The sequence below is a fragment of the Rhynchophorus ferrugineus genome, unplaced genomic scaffold (assembly GCF_030347505.1).
Source record: "Rhynchophorus ferrugineus isolate W39M unplaced genomic scaffold, kcgeb_rfMv2 rfM7, whole genome shotgun sequence".
Taxonomy (NCBI): domain Eukaryota; kingdom Metazoa; phylum Arthropoda; class Insecta; order Coleoptera; family Curculionidae; genus Rhynchophorus; species Rhynchophorus ferrugineus.
In genome coordinates this window covers 110,937-128,482 of record NW_027472586.1, presented here as the reverse complement: position 1 = coordinate 128,482, position 17,546 = coordinate 110,937, and the positions used below count along the sequence as shown (strand labels likewise).

Below are 17,546 nucleotides of genomic sequence, written 5' to 3'. Positions count from 1 at the left end.
ACTTCTCTGTTCCCGAAGAAGGAGCTGAAGGCTGCAAGAAACACCTGCATAAGAGCGAAATATCTAACCGGCACTGCTAATATTAAAACAAACGAATAAATAAAGACCTTTCTGAAAAAATAACGTATATTTTATATACAAAAGCCAAACACCGTAGTTTCGAATGATATCAAATTAACCTCAATCAATTCTCTGTCATCTTCATGATTACCACTGAGATATTTTCAAAATCAAAGCTTATGTATTGATGAATTTAATTACATATATTGTAGTTAAAGGATGATTTATGAGAGACTATATTTAAACTTAATCTTAACTAAATCCCTCCATTCTCACTCTCGCTATATATTTTCCCCTACCCAACTGAAAACTAATATTGTATCTTGAATAATCGAAACCCAAATAGCCAAATAGACAAAATCGAAACCAAACTTACATAGAGGACTAAACCATGCTTTTCTTTTGTTTTTACAGTTGACTATCGTTTTGAGAATGGACGATAAGATGAATAGACACCTTACTAGTTGTATTTCTCCTAGGGATAATCCAAAATTGCTCGCACAAGAGTTAGTTCATTATGGTTTTGTGAATGAGGTAAGTGAAATATGGCTCAGCCCTCGAGCATCTTCGTCTAACCGCGTTCCGTTTTGCAGGTCGATCGAGATAAAATAGCGGCACTGATAGAAGAGACGTTGCAGAATTCGTCGGGACATAGCAGCCCAACGCACCAACACAATTTCAATCCCGCGCTGACGGATTCTCTTTCCGCCATTCCGCCCCAACAACCAGCAATGGTAGGTATAGTTGGTGTTTATATAAAACCCTCAGTATTGAAACGATTTTAAATCGATGTTTTTTTTTAATTACAAATATATTACGTTCCTTTTTTGGTTGTTGGATTAATAAATCTTTGAAATAAATACAATTTAAACAATCTGACAACATTGCGAACTCAAAAAACCGAAAACTTTCAAATATTAGTTCCAACCATGGCATCAGTTGATCTGATTGCATCTTCTTTGCCAACAGATGAATTCATTGCCCGCGGTGAATTCAGTAGCCGCCAGTCAAGTGCCCATGCATACCACCAGTTAGTAGATGGTCTGGAATCTCCTGATGGAAAGCCAAGAGCGGCGGCGGCGGCCAGGAGGAACGGTCCTGACGCCCGCCCTGAGAACGGCAACGGTCGACCGTTACCCGGCCAGTCTCGAGGACTCAGCACCGGACGTGTCAGTTAGAAACGTTGACTCGTTCTTCGGGGGTTTGTGATATTACAGTTTAAACAAAAAATCGTATATTATTTCCCTTATTATTACTATTACTTTTATGTTTAATAATAATATTATATTTTTTCTTTTGATGAATGATGATGATGGTCGTGATGATAAAGTTTAGATTTAAGTGGAGATTATTCTTTTCTGCGTTATAATTGTTTGTTTGTTTTTTTTTTTGATTATTTCGTTATTGGGGTCTTGAATTTTACGTTCACTTTGAAGAAGACTGCGAATTATGCTGGACAAGGCGCTAGTCATACTGACCATACGTTATATCTGTGATTGGAGCTCTGATGTTGGTTCACGATTTATTATTGGCAAGCTAGTACCGATGCGCCCGTCGATTTACACGTCATTCGTCCCTTCCGATCTAGTAACCATATCATATTATATAGATCACCCTCCGTTATCCCATCGCCTTCACCAAAATTTCATCATCCTACTATACTAGGCCTACTATTCGAAGCTTATTATTAGAACAAAACGCCTGCGGTCGAGAAAACGGTAACGCTATATCGAAAGGTGAGCATCGCGACGACTAGCTAAAGATAACGACATCAGAGATCAATTAATGTTACACGTGTATATCGTGTCTTGGTCTAAAACAAGATACATATTTAAAAAATAATGATAAAAAAATATTAAATTGTAATATTTCGTGAAAAAAAAACTCTTTTTGTTAAGTTGTAAAACGTTAATCAAACTCTAAGAACACTGGAAAACTCGTGCCATTTTTTTCGTTGTCTTTTGTATGAAATCTTTTTTTTTTATTACTCTAAGTTTAAGTGAAATTTTTTCACTTGGGGTTGAAGAGGGGCCTGGCACCACTTTCAGTCTTCTGTCTTCCCCCAGGTTCTTCTCGGTTTCTCCATCATATTAGTACTCTGGCCCCCCCCCCCCAACATTCAACCCAACCGAATACGTAAATACTCAATGCTCTATTCCTCCTTTACTTTTCCCTACATATATATAGATATATATATATACACATTTTATTCGTTTTTTGTGAGACTGATCTTTAGCGGAAAATCTTTTCAAGGATGGGGGACCCAATCGACGGTCCATGGGCACATCCACTCATATCCTATCTGCCTGCATTTACCAACATTCGGAGTATATCGAATTCGTTGCATGTGATGGTGGTTGAGGCTCCATCCTGACCTAGTTAGTTATTGTTATAAAAAAAAACCAAAACTATGTTAGAAATAAAGCTCTATTTGCTCTATCCCCCTTCTTGTTCCTTTTTCTCCAGCCGTATTTTCTCACTCAAGATTGCAGTTGTTCTTTAAACTAGTTTCATTTGTGTAGTTTTTTTTTTTGATAAAGTCAAATCAAAAGTAATACAGTTTTATTTTTTATCTTAATCACATTTTTTACGTTTGTTTTATAGGTTTATATTGTAACTTTTTTTATGAGATATTGAGACGCTTGAAATATTTTATAAGTGTATTTTATATATATATGTATATATATATATATAGGGTAATTATATTACTTTTGATAATTGATTGATCAAAAAAAAAAAAAGTTTGCTGCTTTTTTAAAGAAACTATTGGAAAAATTTAGGCGAAATATTGTATATAATGAATTGATTAGTTGTATCAAAGTGTAGATATTAAATTTTCTATTCAAAATGATGATGATGATGGTAATATGAGAAAACTCGACGCAAAGTCGTGAAGAAATATTGTGTAGAGAAAAAAATAAAAAATCTTATTATTTATTGTACGATTTTGTTTTCTTGTCATTTGTTTTCTACTAAAAACGATCCTGTCGATTGTGATACTAGGCTCTAAAATTAACAAAAGAACGGAAAACAATACATCTCGCCGAAATTTCTAGCGAGATTATCGGCGATGGTGGTGACACTTTAGTTTTGACGACGGAGCGATAAAACCGACTTACATCCGTCGTGAAGACGCACGACGGTTTATTTATAAGCTGGTGTTTTGTGGTGTGTGCACAAAATTCATTTCTTTGTCAATGCTGGATGAAAACACTAATTATAAATAAATAAAAATATACCATTAACACGAGTCTATTTGATAAATCCCCTACGTACGAGACCATAAATACACCTTTAGTTGTCAATGTCGTTCTTGATTTATGTCACAAACACGCAAAAAAGTGAAAATAATTCTATATAATTACACAGAATTATCCTCAAATTTTAAAACAATATAAAAAATGTGTTGATATTAAAAACAATCTACACAAACATTTCCTAAATTCAGACTCATTATTTTCTATTAACAATACCTGTAATTGCTTCTGAATGTCATGTGATATATTTGCAAAAAAAATCGACTTTCGCATGTTTGTGTCTGCAAAGCTCTGAAAATAGATAATGAATCGGCTTCAAACCTTTAACAGAGCAGTGTACTTTAAGAGAAGTGTTTTTATGTATCTTTTATTCATAAATTTCAACTGAAAATGTAAATTATAAGGATTTTAGTATGTTTTATAATTCATGACAGTTATGTTGGCATATTAAACGTCGTTCTGGAATAAATTATAATTGCTATTCCGATTCAATCTTGGATTAAAAATGATTTACGGTGCTCAAACACTCACAAAAGGTAAGTATTTAAAAAGATTCCAAGGATTAAAAATAAGTGAATCTGATTAAATATCAAAATATGTCTGAAAAGATTTTAAATATTATTTTTGCTTTTTGACAAAACAAGAAACCAAAGAAACTCATGTAGTTCAAATATTTCACCAATTAGGACAAACATTTTAATCGTAAATGTGTAATGACTTTAACCAGTCGCCAAAAAAATAAATACTAACAACATTCAAGGATTCAAAATATTGACTAGGGGTAGTTTAATATCGACTATACAATATTCGGCATCAGTTTACGGTCAGTATATCATCGGATGAATAATTCCTTCTATTCGAAACGATTTTTTTCGAATTAAATTTTAATGGCAGCTCAGAGTCCGAAAAATAACCGCGTAGTTTTTCTTCAGCTATGGAGTGCCGTCTTGAAATAATGGCGATTTCGCACGTACTGATCCTTCGCCTTAGGTCCTTTAGTTTCGCCAGAAATGAGGTCTCTTCGTTGGATACATTTTCCGGAAAGTTCGGCGGTTCTAAGGGATCAAAAATAATGGTTCATCACGGTATGGTGTCCGACTAATCTCTACCTATATTATTCGAACTAGTTCCTGGTTGATTTACATCGACGGTTGCGTGAATTTGCTCGTAGTCTGGTGGTGGGGACTGGGGAGTTTTAACGGGCGTCGTCTGACAGCTCCGGCTGCTGCTGGCAACCATCCCATCAACACCGATCATGGAGCATGTCTTCAGATGTCTTACGCGGGACCTGTAACACAGATAACTCAACATCGGAAAGTAATATAGTGCCCCAGTACTTTTGTTTGTACAGATTTCCAGACGTTACTTTACGTATGTACTGAATCACGTCCGAATACTCCGGAGGTGGTTCATAGTCCGGAGGATCATCGCTGATGCTGATTTCCTCCTCCATTTCAATAGCACCCTCCTCTAAAATATGTACGATATTAATTGATGAATAGTATGAGGACCTTTATGAATACAAACCCAAAATGGCGTTAATTGTCTCCATATGATCTTGTATCTGTCTCTGATGCCTTGCTCTGATATTGACTCTATAAAGCACCAGAGCCATTGCAAATATAACACCTATCAGACCTGTAATAGCGATGGATATAAGAGCAGAGAGGATGTTATAACCAAAGAAGGTGATGCTAAGTGTTTAGTTGGATTGGAAAGAAAAAAATCTAAATTACTAGAACTGATATTACCAAATGTACAGGTGAAGAATATGATAGTCGCCGTCGTCAGATCTCCATAGGTTTCCGCTTTGGGAAACAGGAAATTGGGAATTTTCGAAAACTCCCTGTGATCCCTGGGATCTGCGATGAAGAGCAAGGTCAGTAATCGATACCCGATGAGTTTTCATCCGTCCTCACCATCAGTACAGTCAGCGGATTCGTCGCTGTTATCTCCGCAATGATCGAAACCATCACAGTTGAGGAGCGTGGAGATGCATCTCATGTTGTGACAGAGGAAATCCAGTCCAGAAAAACACTCTTCGTAGCAACAGGGGATGTAATTAATTTACGATATTGACTGCTGTAACATTATCCCAAGTACCTTTATAGTTAAAAGCAGCGTAAACCAAGGCCACCCGTGATTGAGGCTTGAACAGTCCCCGTAAATTAATGTAGAAGCCTTGGTTAATAGGAACCACGTGTTCTTTCTCCTCCAGAGGGTTGAATCGACTCAGGGGATATCGGAGAACTTCGACGGCTGGTTCGCTGGACGTCAGGCCTTGGCGCAGCACCAATTCTGCCATGCCAGCTGACAAAAATTAACGCTCGTTATGAATGTCTTCCAAACCTCCCGAACTTCTTATTTACCGAAATCAGAAAAATTGGTCACCTTAACGTACAGGTGCGTTTTCCTGTAGAGGAAATGCACCGGAGGTTTAATTATCCATATGCAGTCGAAGAACTGCGCTTTGTCCGGCACCATGTTCATCATGGTTATCCCCCCCCCTAAATTGTTAATTTCCCCGCCACAACCTAAAAAAACACGGTTAGAATTGGAACTGCTTACGAGCAAGTAGTGGCGGCACTAGCGAATGTTTGCACAATATGAACCAACTCCCGATTCATACGTCTCGAGCCGCCACTGGTACCCACCTAGGTTTGGTTTAAAAGCCGATGCGTCCAAGTTACTCAAAATGAACGAATAGGTGGCCTTGAAACCCATGTTCGTGGCACCGTTAGCGTAGAAGCGCATGGTGAGGCTGGGACCTGAAGTTACCACTGGAAGCGGTCGAAAGATATTGCCCGATATCACGTACATTCTCTGGCCGTTGAAATCGAAAAACTACAAACGACAATTGCTTCGTTTTGGCTAGTACTACATCGTTGATGTTACCTCCAAAATCGAAGATTCGGCTATGAGGAAATCGGTAAAAATGATACTGATTCTGCAAGGCTCGCGACTGTGACATTCTATTACATGTTCGGTGTTGAGATCGGACGGATATCGATGTGGAAAGTACGGGGACATGATGTTCTGATTCAGATTGTTCATGTGATCCCATTTAGGATACCCCTCCAACACCACTCTGTTTCCTGCAACGATGATTAAAGTCTGTCGTACAACAGGGCGCAAAATTAACAAGACTCACGCTTGGCCGTGAACTCCAAACTGAATGCTCTGCCATACTCCTGCGTAAAAATATAGTCGACAGTCACAAATCTCGTCTTGGACGTGTATTCTAATTCTGACGCGTTGCCTTTGAGAAACTTGCCGCAAAACTGCTCGCCGGACGCATCCTTGTACGACGTCTCGTAAATCAGTAAATAATCACAGTTACATTCGGAGAACATGGGTGATTTGTTGCAGGTCCTGGATATGTTTAAATATCTGGAATAAATTACTAATGTAGGAAAGCCACAAAACAGAAATTTTATTTCCCAAAACTCCTTATACTAAACAGACACCAAGTACTTACTTAAATTTTATTTCGATGACACAGGAGGGGCACGTAATGAAATCCACGGTGCATTTACCCTCCGTAAAACCACCCCCCGAGTCCACCGCCCTGTTCTCAAAATCGGCCAAAAGTACTCCGGACGTGCCGTAATCGATGTAGAACTTCTTCGCGTTATGATTACCACAAATATCCAGATACCTGTAGTTTTTCACGAACGCCCCGCATATGGGCAAAAGCAGCAAAATAAGTGACAACGAACAGGGCATGATGATGGGTGTTTACTTACGGCCAAATCAAGTCTGTTATGGTTCCAGAAAAAGTACGGAAACCTTACAAGGCGCTAACGCAAACGCATGTAATCTTGTTTGGTTGAAATTTAAAGGATTATTTGTTCTATTTAGGGATGGGATAAATGGACGTATTTCTATCTCTAATGTGAAACTGATACTAAATAATTATGAATTAAGAACTTTTATAAATAAATCTCTTTTGTGATTGCTACAAGATCAACAATACTATCACTTTTAATAATGCAATAGATAGTGAAATATAAACAGATGAATAATGGTTTCCTTTTAATAAAATGATGACCTTTATTAAACCACCCTATTAAAAAAAGCCTCAAGAACTCATAGATTTTATGTAAACATAAACAATTGACACCCTTCTGTTTACTTAATTTCAGACAAAACATTTGAATATATCTGGCTAACTCAGTCTAGTTTTATTTTATTTCTGTGGACTTGCAGAGGTATTGGCTCTAAATAACAAACACATAACAGAAAAAAGGATGAATAAGCATTTTTCCATTATTTTTATCCGCATTGATTAGACTACTGACTACTACATTGATTTATGGAGGTTGGTAAACTAATACAAAACAACCAATACAATTATATAAATAATATATTCATAATATCAATAGTCAAATAAGTCTTCTTTTTTCATATTCTGAGCAAATGAAGTTGGATCATTGATCAGATTCTCCCATACTTTGTAGTACAGATCACTGGTGATATTATCATCATGAAAACCTTGTGATTTCAAGAAGTTCATCCAAACCTAAATCCATGAAATACTTGGAATGTATCCACATGGTTAACACTATCTTTTATTGTTACCTTTTTATCCTCACTTTGAGATATTGCTCTCTTTATATTACCATTAAATCCATGGGAAAATACTTGCAGTTTATAAAACAAATAATGGTAAGTAAACATTTTATCAGCATCATTTACCTGAAATATATGAGTGTTTAAAATGCAAATCGCAAAAACAAGCAAACATTTACCTTAAAAGATACAGATTTTGTACTACAACATTTATAAGGGAAAAGATTATTGGTAAAATAATCTTCCCCTGGAAAAAAAGCATTATACCAAATGTATGGATGAAAAAGTGAAAAACCCTCATTATCTAGTATGTTGGTTGGGGTAATATTGAATGTATTTAAACATTTGCCTATAAAAGCGCATGCAAATAACAAACAAAAGCAACATGGAAATTCAGCGCGCTAAATTGATAGCTAACCTAAATAATAGTCCTCTCTGTTCCAATAAGCAAATTCCAAACAGTTTGTCTTCTCCATAGCTGCCTGTAGTTCTTTAATTGTGCCCTGACTCAAAACATAACCTGCTTCACCGCTGTTATACAAAGTACCCCAAAACTTTACTCCATATCCTAAATAATATTTTTCCTTGTTATTTAGTGGGGCAACCAAGTATCTTAAATTATCCATTAACGCAAATGATGTATCCTTTATAATTATTGTCCACTGGAAATCCTCCACATCTTGAGACTTTAGAATGTTATATAAAAGAACCCATGAAGACTTGTCTTTTGATTGTTTCTTCGGCATTATTTTATTTTGCATTTGCAATTTTACAGCTTGAATCTTATTACACCCCCTTGCCCATGTACTGTTAGCAGCCTGAAGATACTTTTCATTTTTGACAAGAATTATGCAAACAATCTTCACTTTGTCAAATAAAAACTGAGATTCTAAATAAAACGTCTTGTTGGTGTACCTTAATTCATCCCAATTAATTCTGGTTTTATTATATCCTTGTATCTTAAACCATTCTTCGTATTTATTATATTCTTTTGACAAGTATGTGGGTTTTATCACAGATTTTTTTATAACCAGGGCTAAGAAAACACCTATAACTATTCCTATTATAAAACTAATTCTTGTATAGAAATGTGCCATTTTTTAATAACGACAATAAAGCTATTAAAAACTACATTATAACGAAAACACTTGTTCAAAGACCAAATGAAATAAAACAAGGTTAAGTTTGCAGTGTTGCCGTTGTTCTATTGTTAATGACACTTCCACGATTATTGTCAGATTTCATTTAAATGTAAAAGATAACTTATTTTTTTGAACTAAAAATAATTATAATATGGTGTTGATTATTAAAAATTCAGGTAGATTCTAATTAAACTGGCAATGTCGAGAGGGTCGAATTCCTAAAGCAATTCGGTTACCTTCTCGACAGAGGGCCGGCATTCCGATCGCATTTAAATCGCTGTCGGCGATTGGTAGCGCGTTCAGGTGAGAAAAGAGGGGGAAAAAACTCGTTTGAAATTTTTTCAGTTTATAAAATGCCGAGAGAGTGAAAGCACGGTGCGAATTCGGACGGTATTGTTTTGATCAATTTTTTTGGAAATGTGAACAGGACGTGTCGAGGGAGAAAAGTCACGTTTCTGTCGGAAAATTCTCACCCGAAATCCGTCGGTTACGACGACGTTATGACGTGAACGGTCATTTGACAGGTGGTTGGTTTTCGAATTTACCTGCAGCATGGCGTCAGTAGCGCCTTAACCAGAGCGATCCGTAGTGCGATAAATAAATAAATAACACAGAGCGACCCGGTTAAATATGAAGGTAACCGTGTGTTTCGGGAACATCAGGGTGGTGGTGCCTTGCGGAGACGGCGATATTCTGGTGAAGGACCTGATCCGGGAGTCCACTCTCCGTTACAAAAAAGCAACTGGCAAGGTAAGTTTTGTTTGTATTTTCGCGAGTTGGTTTAGGTTAGATTGCAACTGTCAACGGGTTTGTTTACGTTTTTCGAGGAAACCAAAAGCAGAGGCTACTGCATTTCGTGGCGACCCTAATTGTTTTATAATTTTCGATAGATTTCGAAATGTTTTGCCCGACGTAAATAATTGAAATTTAATGGCTGGGCTATGCAATTTTCAACTAGAGGCCTCGTTCGAATGAATGACACTATTGTGCCGGAGTTTTTGGACTCGCGAAGACGTCAACCGGTGCGGTTTTCGTTGGAATGTATATAGTTGCGTGGCGTGTATTTTATCTGAATCATACACGAATGTTATGATGCATTGTTATGTCCACTTATTGCTAGCATGGCTATAGCGCGGTATTCATTATTAAAACGAGCGTCAATATGTTTGTCCTAATATAAAGTCTTGACGTGCTTCGACAGCTTCGAGAGGCATTTTAAAAACAGTCGAACGTCGCGGACTCCATGCACGCCGACTTGATTTATTCATATTTAATATGCTAGGCGTGTACCACCCCCATACGCATACCATACTAAACAATGTACATCGTTCAGTTCGTTTTCTTCTACCAAAACTAATGATTTCGTACTGTACCGAAACATTTCAATGGAATTGACATGACGTTACGCAACTGCGGTCGCGTTTTATGGCCCCTCGAACGCGAAGAACCTTCATCAATGTAAATGGGCATGGATTTCGGCAATTTGCGCGTTGAATTTCATTAAAACCTAGTTTCGATATTCAATGAAATCCCGAACGGCTTAATTCGGATCTATTTCAAATTACTTTTGATCTGGTATGGTAACGTTTTGTTTGTTTTAATTTGCTTCTAATTATCCGAGGGAATATTTACAGAATATGCGATGAATGTTGGTGTAAATTAATGATATTTATTTATATTGTTATATCGCTATTGATTAATATTTTTGTCTGATCTCTGTGTTCTGCTTTGTTTTGTACCAACAAGATAATTTGTTTGATTTGCCACTCGCATGTCAAAGTATGAATATATTCGTTTATATAAATTGTATAAACATTAATCAATAAAAGTTTGTTTATTTACATGTAAGAGATAAGATTTTTTAAAATTATGCCCTTTGAGTGGCGCCCACCATTTCTTACACTCAATTGAAATGAATTATTGTGTACGAAGAGCTTTTTTAATGTATTTATTTGTATGGCAGTTTATTAGCTGTAGTTTTTGCAGTAGCTGTGGTGATATATAACAGATGAAACTTTTTCTTTTTGAAGAATATGTTAAATATCAATCTCACTTAAAGTGTGATTGTTATTCTTTTAATGTTATTTACATTCCACATTAGTGAAATATACTTACCAGGTAGATGGATCTATTACCTAGCTATCAAGAATTAATTTATGACTCACGACATCGCTGTCTTTTGGCCTTTCCGTTGTTAGAAATCTGAAGTATGTTATGCATAAGATTATATAACAATTCCTACAAATCCTACAAATCAAGATTTCAAATGAGATCACTCATCTCCGACTTATCCAATCTAAATGGTTGATGATATTTTTTCAAAAACCTCAGTCATGACACGTTGGTAAATTTTTCTTTCACATTTTGCCTTAATTTCCGCAGTCAATTTATACGTTTTGTAGGCTCTCAATCATTCAGCTAAATTCTTGTGATATAACTGAAAATAGTAGCAACAATAAAACAAAATACTATGCAATTCATCGATTACAATCTTCAAACGGCTAAATTATTTGTATTGCAACAGATTACAGGTGTTCTGGTACCGGAAAACGCATTTTTTACAAATCGAAAATGTAAAATAATTCATTTCATTGTGATTTTTTAATTTAGCAAATTAATTCCATTTTCGAATTTAAACGATTTCTTTTAAATATTGTCACTTCCGATTAGTAGAAATAGTTAGATGATAAATCAAGATGTTATAAAAAACTTTGGTGCCATTACAGATAAAGTTTGCGAGTACTTCCTGTCTTAGAGACACTTGATAAAGGTTAAAACAGGCAGGTACTATCCCATCCGAGATCGGCAGTTAAATTTATACTTCTTGGCATCCATTGGGTATGCCAAAAAGCGACTTTTGTGTCATTTAACTATATTACACAGTAACTTGTTTGAAGAAACATGCAAAATTTATTCTTATCAAAAAATATGTAATTAAAAATACGACAAAATAAACTTCAATGAAATACAAGTTAAAAATCGCAGATTACTAGAAAGAAATGTGCAACGCTTCCATTGTTCTTCATTTGTTTCGATCGGATTATATGTACGTATGCAAAAAAACAGGCCTACGTGCATTGTGATTTATTGCAAATTGTTTGGCTACGCAACCCGATTTAGCCGCCAACAATGACAGGAAACCATCGACGTTTTCGGTCGTAGAATTTCCTCCAACACGCGACAGCTTCGTCAAGCAAAGACACGAGACCAAGGCCGAAACTGACTCATTCTCACCCAATTGTCGTCCTGTATCCGCGATCAGAGGTCTTCAACATCGTCTCCTCTCTCGATGCCCGTTTCAGTCAGGTGGGTGGCGGTACCGTTTTCGACCACTCGAAATTATGTTATCGTTTATGCGTTCCGCTAGATCTCTTTTTTCTGGTTTATACCATGACCGGGCCACTTGAAGGGCCCCGAAGACGGTCAGCATCTGTTTTAAATTACTCCGGAGCCTGGGAAGAGGACGGAGGCGCAAGAACAAAGGCTCCAAATGAGTTCCTGAAGGGCCCGTTTCAATGGGACCCTTTCGTGAATAGTTTTTTTGGACGAGAATTCTTTACGAGCGTTTCGCTGTGGTCTGCCTCCTTGGAATCGAGATCTGGTGCATGTCTGCTACAAAAAAGGCCCCACTTGTATGTTTCGTTTTGTTTTATTGACAGTTCAGACGGACGTAACGTAATAGTGGGTAGTAAATTTGTTTAGGGGATATTAATTGGTCTAATGCTCTTCATATTTGAATTTTTAAGAGCTTCTTTTAAGTTTCCATAATCTATAATAATATCTATAATATCTATAATCCTTGTAGTTTTTATTAAATTTTTATTGTTTGAACGAAATTGAAAGTGGAAAAAATCTTAAATTTTCACGACTATGGAAAAAGTGTTTAATATTTTTACCTTTCGAGTAAAGGTAATTTAAAATATATATATTTTTGTATGAAAACACAAAAATCCATGTTAAATGGTTATAGAATCTATAGTTTTTCAGATACGTAACACACAGAAATCCACTCATTTTTTTTAATACAAATATCTTCGTGCAACTTAAAAACTATAAGCATTCGTACTTATAATCCACATTTCCATTAATCTGTGATTATTTGAGCGGAAGTGATAACAAAAAATAAAAAAAAAGGAAATCCGTGTTAAATTTGTTGGAGAATATGTAGTTTTTCCGATATGTGACAAATAGAAATTTACTTATTTTAGGAAAATACAATTATCACTGTAGAACTCTCAAAACATACGTATTTTGGGGTGAGAAAAATTAAAGTCCATTTTAAATTGCTGTAGAATCTGTAGTTTTTAAGATATATGTGACATAAATATAAATTCCTAAATTTTTGGAAAATGCAATTATCATTGTATAACATAAGAACTAAAGGTTCTAGAAAAATTATTATACTGCCATTCGATTCAGCGTAATTTTTTTTAAAATCCTTGTAATTTTCATTAATCTATGACTATTTGGACGAAGATTACTGCAAAAGAATTGAAAATGGCAAAAAATTACAAATTATAAATCGAAAGAGTACAAAAACTGTAAACCCCTAAAGATAAAGCCATATAAGTAACACATGTATTTTACAGGGACAATAAAGTAAATTAATGTTAAATTGCAAAAATAAGTTACAATTTCTAAGATATGTGATATAAACAGAAATATTTTTTTTGAAAATACAATTTTTGGATGTATGTATAACTTAAAAATAAAGATGTATTTAAATTGTTCGATTATCAATTGTTTTAATACAATATTCTTTAAAATCACTGTAATTTTCTATGATAATGCTCTTAAATATACGTAGTTTGGGGTGATGGGACAATAGTTTGTCAACAGTTGACAAAAGTGTATACAAAATTAAATGGGAACAGGACAGAGACTGGTTCGCTCCAATAGGTCTAGACATATTTTTTAGAAGCGTCGATATCCCTTCATGGCGTGTTTAAATTAAACATTTGTTTATTTTGTACTATTTTATTTCTTCATATATATATACGACAACATTGTTTCATGCTTTACTTAATACGATAATCGATATAATTCATCAGAATATATCGGTCGTTATCATCGATACTCTAGTTGTAACCATTAGTGGACGAATCGGTGAGCAATTCTGTTTCTCCGCTCACAGTAACGTGATTCCTAATAATTTCAACATTGTCCTCGAGCCCCATGAATGACCCAACCGCGGCCTGATGGAGGAATAACAGCACAAGTTATTTCGAGCAGGTCAAGCGTCGACAGGCGACAGGTCACCGGAGTTGTGCCCTCGTCGAACAACGAAAAAAAACCGTTGTGAACCGCCCACATCCGAATTTCTCGACTGACGCTACTCAGAATCAAACAATAGCCCCGGTATCGGGTTGCCTTGGACGGGAAAGATCGAGTTACCTTTGAAAATATCCAGCAAAACGGATCGAAACGTCGGACCCATTAATAATATCCCTGGAACCATTAAAATTATCAACGTACGCGGTATTTCCTTCCTTCGGACGATACGGACATTTTCTCTAAGCAAAATGGATCTTTTAGTGTTATGTACTTGACGAGTAATCTCCGATGTTGTTATCAGACAGTGGTAAAGTGTTGTAAATAGATCTGAGTAATCAGAAGCTTCTAATGCATTAAAATTACTCATGTTTGGTACAATTTAGCTTGCGGTTTAAGAAAATGATAATTATTTTGATGACAATAAAAACAAGCTGACTTATACATATGTTTTCTTATAAAATACAATATAAATTACCGCAAATAATTAACAATTTCAATTGTCCACTCCCGACTTGTATAGGCTTTCGAATAAAAGCCCAAATTAAGGAATTTAGTGATTCATGATTATTTGTTATGGTTTTGATCACAAAAACATGTAATAGGCCTGCTTCAGCTAGCTTTATCTTATATTGTTTTTATTCACGATTCTTGTAATGTTATCAAATTTTCATCGATAGTGTAAACTATCCAATCCAATAACAAACCACTTAATTTATTCGGTTTAATTTGGCAAGTAATGATAATGCTCATAAGAGATTAGTGTATAGAATTTAATTAATGATTATTCTTCATTATTTTGGCATCTGGTATTCTTGATTTTTTTTTTGAAATCTCGAAATAGTCCGTTCAACAGATGATTTTCTCTCCTCATAGTTTCTTTTTTAAGTATCTAGTTTCTAACAAAAAGAAATTTTGTACAAATAGTTCATTGATCGTACGGGTACTTTTTAAAAAGTTTTTTATTTGTATCAGATGATTTTTAAACTGGAATTCAAATACCATTACAAGGGGAAAAACTAGTGGTTAGCAATGGATGATACTTAAGAAATAATGTGTCATAGCATTTATAACAATTGTCAATCACAAATTTTATAATTGCTATAATGTGAAATTTCAAATTTACAAAAATGTTCTATATATATTCTTTGTATATTAGCAAGAAGGGATAATTTAAATATCCGAATTGTGAAGGGCCTATTTTTCAAAGATGCATCGTTTTCTACCTAGTAGAAGAGTCGACTTCACGGAATTGGACCGATAAAGGGAACAGGTGACCGTTTTTTTTGTTTTCTACGGTTCCCGAAGCCCTACCCGATATTTAAGCCACAAGATCGTAATATTCGTTATCTGGTGCTCAGAGGAGATACGCAGGTAGTTGTCGAAAGGAAACAGGTGTCGGAGGGAACATCGCGTCGTTCTGCAACGGCGCGCCGAGAAAATGCCTTCGAAGATGGCGCCGCATCGCAACCCCGAGGGGAACGCTGGTTTTTAGCCAATAGTTCGGAAACAGTTAAGAGATCGAGAAAAATTGTTATACCACTAAATAAAGAATTCGATTTCGCATAAATACTGATATTTTTCTATATGTTTTGTTTTAAACTACAGTGGTGATGGAACTAGTTTTGTTATTTTTTTATTTCTTATATCGTAAGTTTTTCCATTTAATCAGTTTGTATTGTTTTTTTTTGTTTTAGGCCTATAAATTAGTTTTAGGTCTGTCGACAGCCGCTAGTTTTTCCCAACGTTCAGTCAATTTACGGATTTCATTTATATAGAACTAGCGACCCGCCCCGGCTTCGTACGGGTGCAATGCTGATACTAAATTAAATACACTACAGAAAAAATATGAACGTTGTATATAAAAACATAGCGGCCCGCTCCGACTTTGCACGGGCATAAAATATATATGCCTATGTCACTCAATGAAAACATGATTAAAATCGATCCAGTATTTTTGGTTCATTCATTACTGCCCTTGGCCTGCACGCATTAAATTTGGAGTAAAACAATTCCTCTTCCCCTATACTTACTATGAAGATTTCCTGCTATCTTTGGAATATCTAAATTCATACAATTTTTATTACATTACACATTTTTAAACGCAAATTTTAAATTTGTAATATCTCCGAAAATATTTGTTTAATTTACATGCTGTAAGGAACCATATTGATCTATATTAATTGCACACTGTATTTAAGGTACTTAATTCGATAAGGATTAATGCCGTATTGCTTAAAATAGCTTCGTAAATAAGCCATTTTCTCACGTAAAAAGTAAACAATAAAAATGGTTAATGTGGGTTATCCCTAAAAGATAAACATATACCATCGCGGACTTTTTTGTAGACCTTTTTATGGTGTACAATACTGTAGTACATTAATTTGATCTAACTCGTAGGGTTAGGCAGCGTTTTTGCTAATTGCTAAATAAGCCTAAAAAAATAGGTTAATTTACGACATCACGTTAGAAACCTCTAAAATTAGCAATGTTGCCTTAGTATATTATGCATGTATTATACATATAAACCTTCCTCTTGAATCATTCTATCTATTGAAAAAAACCGCATCAAAATCCGTTGCGTACTTTTAAAGATTTAAGCGCACATAGGGATATAGGGACAGAAAGTATGGAGATGGATGTATCACTTGAGACTATCTACGAATCGACCTGTAGCTTCATAAGAAGTGAAGCGCTACTCATACAGGTCACTCATATGTCGGAACAAGTAGTAATCAGAAGCCGCAAGTCTGGAAAATAAGCGGCTCAAAAGCATCAATTGTAGTCGAGAGCGATTCCCATTGATCAACTTTACATTTGTTTAGCTGTCCAGAACGTTCTTGAGTGTCAAAACCAATACTTTTAAAACTTCACGTATTGCAATCGATGGAGCATGGTTGCCATGAGCTTCACACAGCATTCGATTACCCTAGGCAGCCTTTTTCTTCAAGTTAGAATAAAAACATAAAAAAAGTTAGACATTTTCGACGCACTGTATTTTTTTGGTCAACATTTGATGATACATACTGCAAAAATTAAGGCTTGAGTGAGCAACATAAATTTGGTTACAAATGTACCCGATGCGATTTAATGCACAGTAACAACAGTAGCACCATCTGTGGTGAATCTAAAAAATACCTTTAAAATCACTGTATAAGCCTGATAGCAAAATAGTTCTACCATTAAATGAGCATAATTCATATTTGGCGAAAATGGACAGGAAGAATAACAACGGATGTAGGCA

General features: G+C 35.5%; 4 protein-coding genes across 10 annotated transcripts in view; 2 read left to right on the top strand and 2 right to left on the bottom strand.

Annotated features, from left to right (window-relative positions):
* The window catches only part of Madm (MLF1-adaptor molecule), a 71,207-nt gene extending 68,205 nt beyond the window's left edge, over positions 1-3,002 (top strand). For all 4 annotated transcript variants that reach the window (XM_076409868.1, XM_076409869.1, XM_076409867.1 and 1 more), the window contains exons 9-11: positions 475-594; positions 654-794; positions 1,030-3,002. In XM_076409868.1, coding sequence (XP_076265983.1) covers positions 475-594; positions 654-794; positions 1,030-1,095 — 327 coding nt within the window. In that variant the 3' untranslated portion in view covers positions 1,096-3,002. The remainder of the gene's footprint in view (positions 1-474; positions 595-653; positions 795-1,029) is intronic.
* A 1,069-nt stretch (positions 3,003-4,071) lies between these two features.
* On the bottom strand, positions 4,072-7,089 carry Culd (CUB and LDLa domain). The gene is made up of 12 exons (XM_076409863.1): positions 6,796-7,089; positions 6,469-6,707; positions 6,213-6,412; positions 5,972-6,161; positions 5,687-5,851; positions 5,421-5,627; positions 5,237-5,356; positions 5,069-5,179; positions 4,845-4,955; positions 4,655-4,787; positions 4,427-4,605; positions 4,072-4,372 (listed from the first exon to the last, which is right to left on the bottom strand). The coding sequence occupies exons 1-12, from the start codon at positions 7,041-7,043 to the stop codon at positions 4,131-4,133; spliced, it is 2,145 nt and encodes a 714-aa protein (XP_076265978.1). The 5' UTR covers positions 7,044-7,089; the 3' UTR covers positions 4,072-4,130.
* Positions 7,090-7,665: 576 nt separating this feature from the next.
* Positions 7,666-9,082, bottom strand: LOC143199782 (glycoprotein-N-acetylgalactosamine 3-beta-galactosyltransferase 1). The gene is made up of 4 exons (XM_076409870.1): positions 8,308-9,082; positions 8,069-8,238; positions 7,899-8,015; positions 7,666-7,839 (listed from the first exon to the last, which is right to left on the bottom strand). Exons 1-4 carry the CDS (start codon positions 8,984-8,986, stop codon positions 7,696-7,698), a joined length of 1,110 nt encoding a protein of 369 aa, XP_076265985.1. The 5' UTR covers positions 8,987-9,082; the 3' UTR covers positions 7,666-7,695.
* Positions 9,083-9,328: 246 nt separating this feature from the next.
* Positions 9,329-17,546, top strand: part of LOC143199778 (partitioning defective 3 homolog) — a 35,582-nt gene continuing 27,364 nt past the window's right edge. For 3 of the 4 annotated variants that reach the window (XM_076409858.1, XM_076409860.1, XM_076409856.1), the window contains exon 1: positions 9,375-9,781. In XM_076409858.1, the coding sequence (XP_076265973.1) occupies positions 9,662-9,781 (120 nt within the window). In that variant the 5' untranslated portion in view covers positions 9,375-9,661. Of the gene's footprint in view, positions 9,782-17,546 lie in introns of all 4 variants that reach the window. The other variant, XM_076409861.1, reaches the window with a different exon arrangement.